Raw genomic sequence first — 15,778 nt, 5'->3', positions numbered from 1 at the left:
CTGGTGTATATCAGAGTGGGGTGTTCTCACGCCCAGAGCCTGTCAGCTTCCTCTGCGGATAACAGTGGCCCACTCTGCAGGAACTACTGCTAGTCACAGGCTCTGGGGCAGCTGAAGCCAGGAGCTATTGCTGGTCAGTCGCTGGTGTGCATGTGTGCATGTGTGTGGTGTGTGTGTGTGTGGTCACAGCAGCCTTTGGAGGTACTATGGATTGAGAGGCCAGGAAGCGGGTGGCCAGGGAGCCCACGCTTATGGGCCTGAGAGCTGCTGGAGGGTGCCACTGTGGCCAAGGGGAGTCGAGGGTGGGGGGCGGACAAAGCACTGAGACAGACGGGTGACAAGTTCCACCAGCCTATCAGTTGAATGGAAGCACCGATCGGCCCGGGAGTGGGGCCAGAAAGTTCAGGGTGGGGGAGGGATGGGGCAGGGGAGGCTTCAGGCCACTGAGCCAGTGATGGGGCCTCTGGCTGCAGGCAACTGGTGATGGAGCAGGGAGAAAGAAACCATAATGGAGATCCCCACTTATTCACAAAGGCCGAGTGACACCTGACGCCCACGCCACCTGCCCCTTCAACAGGGAGGGGAGGGGACGTGTTCGTGCATATATGGGAAGGTGGGAAGCCGGCAATTTTTCATCAAAGCTTCCACCATGAAGCCCCCATACCTACCTCCAGCCAGAGGAAGAGAGGCGGCAGGAACGGACAGGGGCCATGGGAGAGTCGGTGCAGAGAGGGAGGTCCCCTGCTTCCCTCCCCCAGCACACCTTCACACACGTACACAACATGCAGACTCACACTCACTCACATACATGACATACGCACTCACACACACGAGCCAGTTGACAGCCTGAGCTAAGAGAGGGTTTCGGGGTGCCTGGGGGTGGGTCACAATTGGGAACGTGAACGGGGGTGAGAATGGCCGTAGAAAGATGCATAATTTCGCGTTATCCCTCACAGTGATGGGTTCTCTAAAAGACCTTCCTCCTCCTCTTCTCTCTTCCTCTGTGGCTAAGAGCTCTTCTGTCCCCCTCGAGACCCGTGGCGCTCGCTCACCCCCTTTCCCTTGCTCCTGGCCCGAGGCCCTGCTGGGGGGAGGTGCGCTGCACTGGGTGACACCTACATTCTCCACCACAGCCAGCTCAGGGCGGAGAGGAGGGCCAGGGGCCCCGGGGGTCTCGGAGCTGAGTTCTCCAGGGATCCTGGACCTGGGAAAAGAGAAACAGTCACAGAAGGATGCTGGCATGGCCAGGCCCTGCAGCCCTCTCCTGGGTGCCTCTCTCCCTCCAGCTTTGGATCAGCTCGGGGGGGCTTGGTTCCTTCTGCTGCCTCTTATGTTTTGGGTCTCAGTATGCTCCCAGATCTTCCCCACTTCTTTCACATTGCTTAATCTGGATCCTTCGGGTTTGTTTTTCCCTGTTAAAAATTCGGTCAGCATTTCTACCTTCTCAGTCCACCAGAAACTTCAGTATGGCTAGTGTGTGTGTGTGAGAGAGAGAGAAAGACTTTGTTTGCTTTGCTGGGGGTGGGATGTACTGATTTGCACATGCTAGGAAAATGTTCTTTCTACCCCTGCACCATACTCCCAGACCCTCATTGGGGGATTCAAGTGCTAAGCTACATCCTGACCTCTCTCTACTTTCTGTTCCACAACAGGGTCTCACTAAGTTGGTGAGGCTGGATTTGAACTTTCAATCCCCTTTCTTTAGCCTCCTGAGTATCTGCGATGACGCGCTACAATACCAATCTCTGGGGTTCAGAGTCACTTTGACTCGGCTTCTCTCTTTGCTCCCAAGTCTGCACCCATCCGCCTGAGCTCTGCCTCCAAACAGCTTGGGAAGTTAAGCTGGATCCCTAAAGCAGCCTCCCCGCCACTCTGTCCTAGTCTGTCCCTCAAAGAGCAGGACAAGTGCTTGTAGCCACACGTTGCTCACTGTCTACCAGCCTCCAGAGACCTTGGCCAGGGCCCCCATCACCGCTGAGAGGCTCTGCGCTCTCCGTCTCTAACAGCGGCTGAAGGCCGCCCTCCTTGACGGAGTACCCTTCCCATCGGTCTTTGCAACCACTGTTCCCTCTTCCTGCCGGCTTGCATAGAGCTCCCCCTCCTCCAATAACCTTATCTCAAACCTGCCGCCCCCAGTTCTGCCTATCTTTTTGCACGTGTGCCTGTTTCTTTGATGTGCGTCTATCAGCCCACTTGTTTACTGTTTTTCTACTAAGCCGCGGGAGTCCCCAGATCTTGAACTCAAGTGTGTGACTTCCTGCCTTCCCTTCCTGGGTGCTGAGATTACAGGTGTGCACCACCACGCTGGCTTTAAATACTCCGAAAACTTCATGGATGAGACATAAGCACCCTACCACCTGAAAATCAGTTTCTTTGCTCCGTGGCACTGCCGGGGTTTCCTAAATTCTGGCCCAGAGGCTACCCTTGTATTTCCGCTCCGGGTCCCACCCACTGAGGTCTGGGACCCACCCGTGCTCCGCCCCCACAGCCCTGTCCCACCCCGCCGCCCGGTGCAGACGCACGCAGGAGCCGCATGGAGGCGCTGGATGCTCCCAGCCGGTTGGCTGCGCGACAGGTGTAGTTGCCGTAGTGCCTGGCGCTCACGTTGGCAAAAAGAAGCATGGATCGGGTGCGCTCCGTCTGCACCTTGAGGCCCTCCGCCGAACCGCTGCTGAGCCTGACGGGGACCCGGATCAGGGTTGGTCTTGGACTCCCTTGAGGTGCACAACCCAGTTCCCCCACGTACACTCAGGTTCCTCTCTTCTCCCAGGAGACCCCAGCTCTGCTACGGACCCCAGGGGCTCCTAGCTTCGCCCAGCATCCCCTCTCCACGCACCCGGGCCTCTGCAGTACACTCCCAGTGTGCGTCCTTAATCCCCAGGGTCTCTTAAACTCAGCCCCGGTGGCCTCTTTAAATTTGTCCTTCAGACCCTTAGCATCGACCCTCCCTCCCCCTCTCCCTCAGCCCTGCCCGGGGCAGTCCTCACAGCCTGTCATCCTTGTACCACTGGAAATCGGCAGGCGGCACCGCCATGGCTTCGCAGCGGAGGAGAGCAGCCCGGCCCAGGGCGGTGCGCGCGCTGGTCACGTCGGTGATGGTCGGGGGATCTGGAGAGACAGAGGCCAGAGCACATTCTCACTACATGGGAATTCTGAGGTCCCGTTTTAGCGCACACACACACCCCTCAGATGCGAATTCCCACCTAGCTATCATCTTCATGCGTCAGACCCCTCCTCCCCAGGCACCCAGGGTCGGCCCGTGTGTCCCCTTGATGCTCACAATTCACTGTGACCAGCACGCGGCGGCTGTCCGGCGCCGAGTTCACCCCGTTGTGAGTAACGCATTCGTATTCCCCGGCCTGACCCCGCTGGATGTCGGAGATTTCCAGGATCTCGCCCTCTGAAGTGAAGCCGTCTGTGGTGGGAGGTGGGGAAGGGGGCGGGGCCGGACACAAACACTTAACACGGGACAACACGGGCACAACACAGACACACATCAGCGGGGTGGGCACAGCAGGGCCTGGAGTGCCCGAGTCTGTAGGAGCCGGGAAGATCCTGTAGGGGCAGGTTGGGGCTGAGGGTGGGGCTGGGGAGTTGGAAACCCAGTGGAAAGGGCTCTGGGATTTGGGGTGCAGGAGACCTAGGGATCTAGAATCTCCTGTGTCATGTTCAGGGGACCCACTTGGGAGTAGGGAGTGAAGCCAGGATCTTGGTTTTTGGCTTTCAAGGATCCAGGAAAGGCAGACTCAATAAGGGAGGGTCCAGAGTTCTCTTGGGGTTTAGGGAATTCGGATCTGATGAGTGAGATTGGTAATCCAGAGACCTGGGATCTTTTAAACAGACCTGAGGTCACAAAAGACCGTTTAGAACTTATGGCAAGTAGGATTGAGGGGTCAGAAGATACCACAGGGCAGGGTGAAGGGACACAAGGCTAGACTAAGTTTCCAGCGTTTAGTTAATCCAAGGAACAGGACCCAGGGATGGTCACTATGGGTCTGTGAAGATGCAGGAAAAGCCAGAGACTGGGGCATCTAGGGGTGGAGATGAGATGGTGTCCTGGCCTGATATATGCCAGGCAGCTTGGCAGTCCCTTTTGGGAAACTGGATCTCAGAACTCATTAAGCACGGTGTGGTTAGAGGGGGGAGGGGAGCCCCTGATTGCCTCTGGATTTAGGGCAGAGGCTTGTGCATTTCTGTAAAATTCCCAGGAGCTGCTGATGCTGTTATCTGGGCCCGTTCAAAGCACTAGGCTGCAGCATCCAGCTGAGGAGAGGACTGGACTGAGGGGTAATAGAATGCAGGAGCAGCCTCCGTTTCAACCTGACTCAGGAGAATCCATCAAGTGGAGGGAGGCTGGGCTAGGGAGTGCCAGGTCACTCAGGGACAGTCATACAGCCTGGACATCAGGTAGGAGACCACCAGATAAGGGAATGAGAATCTGGGGAGGAATCAAGTCACCAGAAGGGCCACAAGGGTTCAGAGCGAGGGCCTCTGGGACTCCTTCTAGGGACTTGGGAGAACCGAAGGGCCCGGATTACAGCTGGAGAAGATTCTCACCTCGGAGCTGTCTCCAGGTGACCGTGGGCTCTGGCCTTCCCACAGCCAGGCAGAGAAGGTTCACATTGCCTCCTTCATTCACCGCCACAGGGGAGGAGATGTTCACAATACGGGCGGGGACTGGAGACGGAAAGGAGTGTCACGGAAGGGAGTGTCGGGGTGAGGGTGCGTCCCTATATCTCAGTCCCACCGTTTCAGACCCAAGATCAAGGCCTGGTCCTCCTCTCCCAGACCCCCATCGCAGATCCCTCCTTTCCTCTGTTAGACCCAGGGGTACGGGCCCAGGCCCTCCTCTCACTCAGACCCAGGTTGTAGACTCCAGCCCTCACACCCAGGACTGCAGACACCAAACCTGTTCCCTCAGCCCCAGGAGTCCGGGCTTCTGCCATCCTCCCTCAGAACTGGGAGTAATACTCAGACTCAATCTCGTTTCTTTGGAGCCTGGACTGCCGAGCCCAGGAGTCCAGACCACAATGCTGTCTCATCAGGCCGAGGAGTCCAGACCTTAGCCCTCCTCTTCATACCTAGTTCATACCTAGGGTGCATACCCTAACCCTCCTTCCTCATATCTAGGACAAGCCCCCCCCCCCCCCGCCTCTCCTTGGGAAATGAGTGCAAATACGGAGAGACAGTCTGGTGTGTGTCTTCAGTGCCTAGGAAGTCCCACTCACTCTCACAGCTCAGCAAATGCACAAAGCTGTAGCTGGGCACCTCTTCCACTGCTTGCTGGGGAGCCACTGGGGTGCCACTCCCGCCTGGCTGAAATCCCCAAGGGCGAGGTGGACCAGCAGTCGGCCAAGTGCACACGGCACGGCGCGGGCCGCTCAGTGGTGCCTCCTGGCAGGCCCGTCTCCCCGCCCCTCCCACATCCACATCCTGCCTCCCGCCTTGTCCTCGCGGCCACCCAGGCTCACCGTGGACAATGAGGAAGACCTGGGTGGTGAAGGGCTGGTGGCGGGTCTGGAAGGAGCAGGTGTAGAGGCCCTCGTCCCCGAGCCCCACCTGGGTGATGAGGATGGAGAACTCCTCCGGTGTGTTGATGAGCAGGCGAACCCGGGGGTCGCTGGTCCAACGGTCATTGCCCGCGTACAGGATGTTGGAGCGGTTCAGCCAGGCTACCCGGGTCACGTGCTCATCAATGAAGCAGCTGGCGGGGGCCAGGGAAAGAGAACGAGGGACAGTGAGCCAGGTGGGGGAGAGGTCCTAGCGAGGAGACAGGGCCCCAGGAACCAATAGCCCTTACTCCGCCAGCTTCCCTGCCATGAGTGGTCTGCAGGATTTTGAATCCTAGTAGTTCCCATCTCTTCGCTTTTACGAGGACAGGAAGGCCCGTGCGTGGAGCTCGGCTTAGTGTCCACACCCCTCACAGCTGGCTCCAGATGGAAGTGATGTCACTCAAGGCCTTCACATGCATGGGTGGGAGTAGCCTTATGAAGCCCCACGCTGCCCGGAACTGGGATGTACCTGAGGGTGGCATTGTCACCTTCGCACACTGTGTAGTTGTCCGCGGGTGAGCTGAACTCCAGGCTCTGAGACAGCAGCCCTACGGAAGGGAGGGGGTGGCTCAGCCTCGGCAGCTCTATTCACGGGCGCACATACAGGCACACGGCCTCGGTGACACAGGCGTCTGCTTCCACTGCCACATGAATCTGTTGTTCTCAGAAATTCACACACAGTGGACAAACTCTAACTAGGTCAACACGCTGCGTCCGTCCCTTCCTCTCCGTCTGCTCTGACTCAGAAACAGAACTCATGGAACAGTGCTCCCAGTCACAGCGCATCCATACAGACAAATGTGCATGCAGAGAGAGACACTCACGCCGGCACATGTGTATCTAGACACGTGCACAAAGACACCTGTGCACCCAGACACAAACGTGCACATGTCAAACACAGTGACAGACATGCACACACATCCAAACACACAGCTACACAAGCATGCCGACCATGCTCACAGGCCACGGGCTTAGAGACACGAGTGTGTGCGGACTCCCAGTTACATAATACGGAAGTATCCTCAGGCAGCGATTGCCGCCTCCATACCAGGGCGCCGCCCGAGGCGTCTGCAGCATCGGACTAAGTGACGTTCCCTTGTGGAGACGGTGCTCTCAAAGTGCTGGAGACAGCATGAGAATGGGCCATGCCAGCTCATAGGCGCCCCCTCAGGAGGCGCCTCCTGAGGTGTGGAAGGACAAGGCTTCTTTAATAGTGTTGCTGCCCACACACCTGTGAGTCACTCTCACCCACGCGCCTGTGATCAGCCCCATTTGAACTTTTCAGTCCACCAAGCTGGGCTTGCATTTCAGAATCAATTCTCTGGCCCGTTCTCTGTGTCCTGTCTGGGGTGGGTAGACATTTCTCTTTGTTGTTGCTTAGGTTGTGTGTGTGTGTGTGTGTGTGTGTGTGTGTACACACGGATGCCCTTGGAGAGGATGGCAGTGCCCTGGAGCTGGAGTTACAGGCAGTTGTGAGCTTTCTGGTGTGCATGCTGGGCTCTGAACTCGGGGCCTCTGCAGGAATCGCCCTCACTGTGGAGGCATTCACCAGCTCCACGGACACACACTTACCCAGTCTCCCCAGGAAAAGTCACACAATGCACAGACACCACACATACACACACAGATGTCTTCACGTACAGACACAGGTAGCAACACAAACATACAAGTGCTTAAGACTCTCATGCATGCACATATGCACCCACAGAGGAACATATGTGCACATTCACACACACAGACCGATATGTAGTTCTCATGCACACACAGACACTGGTGCATGCAAGAAATATATTCCCAACAAATATACATGTGAGCAGGTTCCATACATGCACACAGATGCATATAAACACAGATTAACTCAGACACAGAGGGAGCTATCCGCAGATACCAAACATGGGTTTGTATGCACACCTGTAGGCAGCCTGTAGAGTTGAACACAAACCTTCACACACACACACACCTGCCAGACACACTTGTCATGCCACTGCTCACAGTACACGCCCAGGCCCGCCTGCACACAATGGGGCAGCCCAATCGCACCACCACTCAAGTCTCTGTGGCTCAGGGCCAGTGGGCTGGACCGGGGCCAGCGGGCGGGGGCTGGGTAAGTGAGGCGGAGGAGGCTGCGCTGAGAGGTCTGGCTGGGTGACCTTGGATGATTGGAGCGGGAGGGCCCTGAGTGGGCTGCCCTGCCCCCAGCCTGGGAAAAGGAGCTAATTAATCTAATGAATTAATTGCCCGTGGTGTCCCAATGACTCCCCAGGGGCCTCTCAATCAACAGCCCCTCAGGATGGAACTAGGACAGAACCAATGGAGAGGCTGGCTAGGCCTGGGGCTTGGGTCTGAGCCCTGAAGCTTCCCAGCGTGAGGTCATCCAGGCCAGAGCCATTGCTGCTCTGTGAGAAGTCCATATACGGGACTCTGTCACACATGCTCAGGTAACAATAAGATTGTGCACACATATACACTCCACCAGGGCCCAGGAAAAAACTTAAAGGCAAGGCAAGCCAGCTTCCTTGTCATGCATATATCTACAGCCTAGCTTACAGGGAGCCACAGCCCTGACAAACGCCTGACAGAAGGTCTGAAAGTCACAGACAAAAATACTCATCCAGAGTAAAGGAAGTGAGGGAATGTGACATTTGATTCAGGAACTCAACCCCACAGCATGCTGAGCTCTTGTAGTGTCTTATGCCGGGCCCTCAACCTCTCAGCCCATGGAGGGCTGGAGGGCCCCTACCTCCCCCACCCCACAGTAGTGACAACCCAGGACACCCACAGATATTGCCAGAAACTTCCGGGAAAAGTTTCCGGGGGGATAGGTCATGCTCCACTCTCCATTGCTCTGAAGAAAGACAGGTGGGGACCAGTGCGCTGTCCAAGGTGCTGGCCTTTAGAGCTGGCGTGCCCAGTCCCACCCACACAGTGTGGGATAGAGAGCCTTGGGATAGTCGTCCTAGCTATGGCCCTCCAGAGAGAAGGACCAGCATGAGGCACCCCTTGCCACAGGAATCTTCCCAACACTGACACTAACAGTTCTGGGGCCCCCAGTGGCTCCTGGGACAGACGTTTGCCTGTCAAGACCCCATGTCACCCTACTGCCTCCAGTCCTCTTTCTGGTGTGCAGCCCAGACACGCTTCTTTCTGCTGCTCCATCCACTGAACCCTCACATCCCCTCTCCATCGGCTCAGGTGAACTCCAGCCTCAGTGCTCAGGTCACATGACCTTGAACCAAAATGGTCTTGTGGACAGTTAGGAAACATGAGATAAACGAGCCAGGCCCTCAATGGGCCTTTAGCTCCTTGTCTGTGAATATGGATACCCCAGACCTCCACATATGTATCAAAACAAAACAAAACAAAAACCAGAGCCTGGGATCAGGTGCTGGACAACCTTCTGTGAGTCCTATTTCTTCTCTGGGCTTCATTCAAAGAGGGTGGAGATCAAGTCAGGCAGGCATCCATTTACCCAAAGACAATCTTTTATTATTTTTTTTGTAGGGGGGACAGGGTATCCCTACATAGTCCTGGCTATTCTGGACCAGCATGCCCTCAAACTTACAGAGATCCACCTGCCTCTGCCTCCCCAGTGGGGGGATTAAAGGGATGGTCTGCCACACCTGGCCCCAAAGACAATCCGATGGACCTGAATTCTCTCTATATTGCCTGAGTTTCCCAATTGTGGCCATGTCTGGGGGCTCCTCCAGGGCTCCTGTGCAGTGCCAGGCCCATGGTAAGCCTCAAAAGATGTTTGATGTACTAACATGTATACCCTGCTAGGAGCACTCCCCGACTCCATCAGTACTGGTCTTCCTCCCCACCGAATGGGTACTCTCCATTTCCTCGGCAGACTGAAGCCTCAGGGGGACTCAGATCGATGCCCCTATGTCTCCCAGCTCCCACCGGAGTCGCCTTGGGGATCGCTGTTAGCTGAATAAATATGAATGAATGCCTGTGGCTCTTCAACTCTTGAACTCCGTCTCATTCCTCAAGAGCCCAACATAAATATGCCATCCAGGAAGAGCTCTGTGATTCCTCAGGGAGAGCCCTCACGCTCTGTTCCAGGTGGCCAGTTTAGATGTCTATGGCACCCCTTTCACCTGACCTGGAGCTTCTGGATGGTATGGTTAAAACTAAAGATTCATTTATTTGCATTTCACGTGTGCACGTGTGCCCCTGTGTGAGTTTATGTGCACCGTGTGCGCGCAGAGGCATCCAGAGAGGCCAGAAGAGGGCACTGGATCTCCCAGAACTGGAATTGGGGCAGCTGTGAGCTGCCATCTGGATGCTGGGAGCCAAACCCAGGTCTTCTGCAAGAGCAGCAAATGCTCCTACCCACTGGGCCATCTCTTCAGTCCACAGGGTGTGATTTTTGTCTGTGTGACCCAGGACTGTGCCTTTCTGGGGTCAGGGGGAGGTCTGTGGAGAGGAAGTAGAAGGTTCTAAAGACATATAACAGATCCCTAGGAAGCCCAGTTTTTCCCGGCCATGTCTTGACTACACATCTCCATGGACTGAGCCTCAGTTTCCTCATCTGGAGAAAAGGAAGATTAAGAATTCATCGAGAGTTTTTCTTAGGGCTGCCTTGAGCTCCTCAGCACCTGACATGTAAAATAGCTTCAGATAGACTGGGTGTGACTAAACTCACTTTTTTTTTTTTTTAAGAATTGCAAACCGCTCTTCCTGACTTGATGTCAGCCTCCCTGGCTGGGGCAGAGAAAGGACTGTCTGGTCGGGTGATATTTCTGAGGTCTTCCACTCCTGCATGACACCTAGTGTCCTAACAACCCTGCCTTGGCTTGCCCTAAGAGAAAAGTGGGAGTCCCAGGATAAGGTTCACAAAGGTTTTGTCCCTCGGGTACAAAAGTCCCTCTATCTCTCTGGGACTCAGTTTCCCCATTGGCAAATGAAGATGGTGATTATTAGCCTCCCTCTCTTACTGGCTAGAGGGAAGATTAGAGAGATACTGTGAAAGTGAGGCTTGGTGGCTCAGGCCTGAAATTCCAGCACCTGGAAAGTGAGGTAGGAGGAGTGACCACAGAGTTCCAAGCCAGCCTGGGCTACAAAGTAAATTCCAGGCTAGTTTGAATTGTATAGTGAGACCAGGTCTCAAAAATAAAGAATGAATAAATAAATAAAACGAGAAAGAGAACTGAAGGATTTAGAAGGGCTGGGAGGCATCCTGTGAGGACAAATCCCTGCTCTTGTGAGATTTCTTGTCTAGACTAACAGAATAAATCAATAAATAGAGGTCACAGTAACGGAAGGAAGAGATTTCTGACAGGCTCCGTGTCCAGTATTAGAGGTAAGAATCTGCGGGATCTTGCTTGAACCCCAGGCAAAAGCTGGGGTCCTTGGGTGGGGACCAGGGCTGGAATGCAATGGTCATTGGCAGTGAGGAACCCAGGGTCTGGAACCCGTAGGCTGCCTAGGGGCGGGCTGCGGAAGGTGTAATCTCTGACATGACAGGCACCCAAGAGCCCACCTCTCTGCTCAGCTCGGAAGCCTGGGGTCCTCCACCCAGGTGGTGTCTGGGCGCTGCACATCAACCATCCTTTCTTGCAGACTTCCTCAGGACCTGTTCAAAGCTGACGTCTCCTTTTTCTCAGGCCTTAGCCCACTTCGCACCTTCCTACCACCCCCTCTAAAATGGACAACTCATTCCCCAAGGCGCTTTTAGCCTCTTCCCAATACATGATACTCTCTGTGATGACCTACATACTTGTTTGCTAATTTTCCCCCAGCTGATTCTTGGTCTCTCTTCTTTTCACTATGAGCTTTGTGAGGGAGTGCTTGGTTCCTGGCTTGCTCCCTGACCCCTGACCCCTGACCCTCACCACACATATCGCATTTCTCAAGAGCTTAGGATGACAGTGTACACAATATTTGCTAAGCTGGTGAGGCAGGTGTGGTGATACACAATTGTAATCCTGGTGCTGAGGACACAAAGGCATGGCAGATGCTGCAAGTTTGAGACCAGCCTGGACTATCCGAAAGGCGTGAAAACTACGTCACTACCCATTGAGTTCCAGACCAGCTTGGGCTGCCAAGGATAGACTTGAGTTCTATCCCCTGGACCCACATGGTGGAAGTAAAGAGCTGACTCCCACAAATTGTCCTCTGACCCCAACACACAAATAAGTAAAATGGAATATAAAATGTAATATTTTTTTTTTAGAAAGCAAAACAAGGAAAATATAAAAAGGATCAAAAGTCAGAGCGAGGGTGACTAAGCTTCAACCCTGGCTGTTGAAGCCCTCTCCCCTCCCCAGGAACAAGAGGCATCCCTCCTACCAACTCACTCCCTCTGTTGGATTTTTTTTTTTTTTTTTGATGCTGTTAGTTTTGAGGCAGGGTCTCAGGTAGCCCAGGCTGGCTCAGCAGCAGAGGATGACGAACCTCTGATCTTCCTGCCTCTGCCTTCCAAGTGCTGGGAATACAGGTGCACACGTACTTTACCAGCGTGGCTTAAAAGATTTGGGGGACGGATGGTTAATTGTAGGTTAATAGTCCCATAGTCATGGAGGTTTTGCTAAGTGTAAATATGCCAGCAACAGAGAAATGTGCTGACTTTATTCCTATTTTAGGAAGAAGCAGGCTTGCTTTGCTTTGCACTGAAAGTTGTGGGGAATGAGTCCGTGAAAGGGAGAGAAAGCTGGAGGAGTATGATTCTCTTGCTGCCTGGCTCCGGATCCATCAGCTTCTCTCAGGTGTGTGTATGAGAGAGAGCTGGGCTTGGGAGCCCACATCATAGTCCCAGGATCCAGGAAGAGGCAGAAGGGTTGGTTGCTGCCTTCAGTTCAAGGCCAGCCTGGTCTATATATTCCAAGCCAACTATGGCTACATATTGAGACCCTAGCTATAAGAATGAAAGAAAGAAAGAAAGAAAGAAAGAAAGAAAGAAAGAAAGAAAGAAAGAAAGAAAGAAAGAGCTGTGTATGTGTTCCAGATTCACGCCCGTAATCACAGCATTTGGGAAGCTGAGGCAGGAAGATCCCCTTGAATTGAAGGCCAGCTTGGACTACATAGTGAGACTCTGACTATATGTGACTATATGTGTACATTACTATATGTGAGGAAACTGGCGTCGGGGTTTTGGCTCATACATGCTCCTCATGAAAAACATGGATGAAAGAAAGGAGACACTATTTTGCATACAAAATGAGGCAGTTTTCCCCTCCAAAGTAACAAGGGGATATGAACAGAGAAACTGCCCGACAGGTAGGTATGTCTTAGTTCACCCCACTGGGTTCCACCTTCTCTCACTCTGTTCTCAGACTGGGTACCCGAGGCTGGAGACTTGATCAAGGTCAGATGACTTTGCCGCTCTGACCCCGGGGAAGACCTGAAAGTCACCCGTGGTAATGATTTCTGAGAAGCAAGTTAGTAAGTGGGACAGTACCTAAAGAAGGGAGTGGCGGCAGCTGAGGGGAAGGAAGAAACAGGTGCTGAACTGAACAAGGGTACAGTGAGGGAGTAAGAAAAGAGGAGGGACTCCAACCTTGCTGGGTGCAGGGTTGGGGAGCTCAGTTTGAGAGGCAAGTGTGCCCCTGTGCTGAAACCAGCAGGGATGGAAAAACAACCCAGAGAGTCAGAGATCACAGAGCCTGGAGAGGGAGCATAAATGAGCCAGAAGCAGGGACCTAAAGTGACAGGAGAGAAAGGCACCCAGCCAGTGGTCAGCAGGTCAGCCACTGCTCAGCCTTATACAGTAGAGGGTGGACTTTCTGGCCCGTTCCATTCCCGGCAGAATCTGGACCCTCCCCCAGTGGGTCTGTATTTGGGTGCCCTGCGTGGACAGGGGTGAGTGTGTGACTCTGCAGTCTGCAGGTGCGTCCTGGCTGAGATGCTGTGATGTTTGTGCGGCTGTGGGTGACTTGATTGGAGGACCAGAATAGCTGCTTCCCTTGGGACTGCTGGGGTCACAATGTTAGGGACTACTGTCCCTGATGGCAGAGCGTGTCCCTGATTCTGGGATGCTTGGTTGGACAAGGCCTGGAGGAAGTGATGCGGAAACACCGGATTAACACTTTCCTGGCTTCCTGGGTACCCACAGCTCAGCCTGCTGGCCCATCCCTCTTCCTCCTGTGCCCTCAGGACCATTTCCTTGATCCACTGATTTGTACACTCTCCTTGACAGGCCCTGCAGGACAGACACATTCCACACACACGTCCTCAAGGCAGGACTGCAGTTACAAGGGTCTCTAGGCCCCCTGGACTGGCTGAGACCAGTACCTGTATGACCCTGAATTAACTCTTTTCTGTCCTGCCTTCTCCAGCCCAGCCCCCACCCCTTCATTTGTCTAGTTCTTCAATCAAAGACTTTAGATCAGAATCCTTACCCCAGCACCTCAACTTTCTGGCTTTCCAGGACCATCTCCCAGTTAGCTGCAAACACCCCAAAGGCTGAGAGGGAAACCTGGAAGGCGAGTTTCAGCCCCTTCTCTGATTTTCCTGGGTCTGTGAACACACTCTGTCCCCAGCGCTCGCTGACTGTGGGAACACATTCCCTCCTCCACCTTCACCTAAAGACGCCGAGCCCAGTCCCCAGGCAAGGACTGCGCAGGGAACCCGCTCCAAAACGCAAAGACAAGACCCCCTCCACAAACGGGGCATCATTCCAGGCCTGGTACCCCAACTCAGTTTGGAGACCCTGCCCGGGTGGGGACTGCCAACCCAACGTCAGAGCGGCACGATCCTGCCACCCAAGGCCGGCAGCAGGTGTCGGCGACCCCCTTGCTAGTGATGGAGCCGCGGACCAGATGTGGACGGACGTGCATCCCTATGCCCCAGCGCACATCCATGCACCCAAGGACCCCTTGCCCAGCCAAGGACTGCCGCCTAGGTCCCGGACTCCAGACCTCCGCATCCCCCCTGGAGGGGTGGTGCTCCCTGCCTGCCCCCGACCCTGTCCTGTACCCCTTTCCCGGATCCCGGGGTTCCCCGCCGAGCCTCCCCCCCACCCCGCCCCCGGCGCTGCGGTACCTCGGCTGATGACGGCCAGGCCGGCCAGGGCGGCGGCGGCGAGGAGCCGGAGCCGGGCCCCGGGCGCAGGGGGGGGCATCGCGGCGGCGCGGAGGGGGAGGGGAGGGGGCGGTCGGGGCGCGCGAGCCTGGGGGAGAGGGGGAGGGGGAGGGGGACCCCGCCTGCGGCTGCACCGGCCCGGGGGGCGGCGGGGGCGGGGGGGAGGGGGCTGGGGGGGGCGCGACGAGGTGGCCGGAGCTGCTGCAGACCCAGGGAGGGGGGTGGCGCTGACGGGCGGGGAGACCGGCCAATCAGGGCAGGCAGGGGGCCGCGGAGGCGGGGCCGGGGGGTGTTGCTCCTTGGAGGGAGAGGCCTTTGTTACTGTGGCCCTGCCCCTCCTCCGCCCTCCCCCGGGCGACCGGCGTCCTCCCGATCTCCAGAACCCGGCCTGAGATGCACTTCATCCAACTGCCTCCTGCTGCAGGAGCCCAGCCCTCCTCCCAAAAGCCCGGCTCTGCCCCTCCTCCCTCACACCCAAGGTGTACTGACCCTAGATTCTCCTCGTCTAGACCCAGTCTCCCTCAGACCCAGGTGCAAGAGCCCCAGCCTCCTTCCTCATACCTAGCCTCCTCGGTCAGACACTGGGAGTCCAGAGCCCAGCGTCCTCCCTTACATCCAGATGTCCAGCCCTCCTCTCTTAGATAGGGTCCAACCTCAGCTTCCTCCCCCAGACCCACCTCCCATACAAAACAAATAAATGCAATAATTTACTTTATTGTAAGAGCCACAGCTCTGAGCCTAAGTAAACTAAGCTAGACAGGGGGAAAATAGCTGTTCTCATTTCATGCTTGTGGCTGAGGGGTGGAGGGGTGCCCCACTCCTTGGATCAGGACAGCTGGCCTAAGCTGTAGCAGAATTCACTGAACTGTAGGAGTATGGCAGGAGAATCCCTACATTGAACGCAAATCCTTGGTCTTGCCAGGCAAGAGATGTACCACTTAACCAGCCGCCCACTCTTCAGTGGGGGGACAAGACAGTCTGGGAACTCTAGGGACTGGGCACGCCTCTGTCTTCTCACTGGGGATTCTAGGCAGGTGTGTCACCCGAGTCACACCCAAGCCCCTCGAGGACTCTCACTGAGCCACACCCCCAGCCCTTGGAGATTCCGGGCAGGCAGCGTACCTGTAGCCCCAGCCTTAATGAATCCTTAATGTAGACAAGTGTAAGCCTGGAAAACCAGCAAAGGGCAGCAATCCCCACTA

The 15,778-nt window shown here is 55.4% G+C and overlaps 1 protein-coding gene across 4 annotated transcripts; it reads right to left on the bottom strand.

Annotated features, from left to right (window-relative positions):
- Positions 1 to 598: 598 nt before the first annotated feature.
- On the bottom strand, positions 599 to 14,691 carry Iglon5 (IgLON family member 5). 4 transcript variants are annotated; one of them, XM_021645778.2, is made up of 8 exons: positions 14,538 to 14,691; positions 6,022 to 6,100; positions 5,472 to 5,704; positions 4,558 to 4,677; positions 3,281 to 3,415; positions 2,988 to 3,108; positions 2,523 to 2,677; positions 599 to 1,204 (listed from the first exon to the last, which is right to left on the bottom strand). In XM_021645778.2, the coding sequence occupies exons 1-8, from the start codon at positions 14,614 to 14,616 to the stop codon at positions 1,116 to 1,118; spliced, it is 1,011 nt and encodes a 336-aa protein (XP_021501453.1). In that variant the 5' UTR covers positions 14,617 to 14,691; the 3' UTR covers positions 599 to 1,115. The 4 variants fall into 4 exon arrangements, with proteins under 4 accessions (XP_021501453.1, XP_060236368.1, XP_060236362.1 ...); XM_060380385.1 differs by lacking the exon at positions 14,538 to 14,691 and adding an exon at positions 6,601 to 6,724 and having other exon boundaries at positions 2,500 to 2,677; XM_060380379.1 differs by lacking the exon at positions 14,538 to 14,691 and adding an exon at positions 6,601 to 6,724.
- Between the last annotated feature and the right edge of the window lie 1,087 nt (positions 14,692 to 15,778).

This window comes from Meriones unguiculatus, chromosome 1 (assembly GCF_030254825.1).
Source record: "Meriones unguiculatus strain TT.TT164.6M chromosome 1, Bangor_MerUng_6.1, whole genome shotgun sequence".
Lineage (NCBI taxonomy): Eukaryota > Metazoa > Chordata > Mammalia > Rodentia > Muridae > Meriones > Meriones unguiculatus.
The sequence above is the reverse complement of the archived record's forward strand: the minus strand, read 5'-3'. Positions and strand labels throughout refer to the sequence as shown.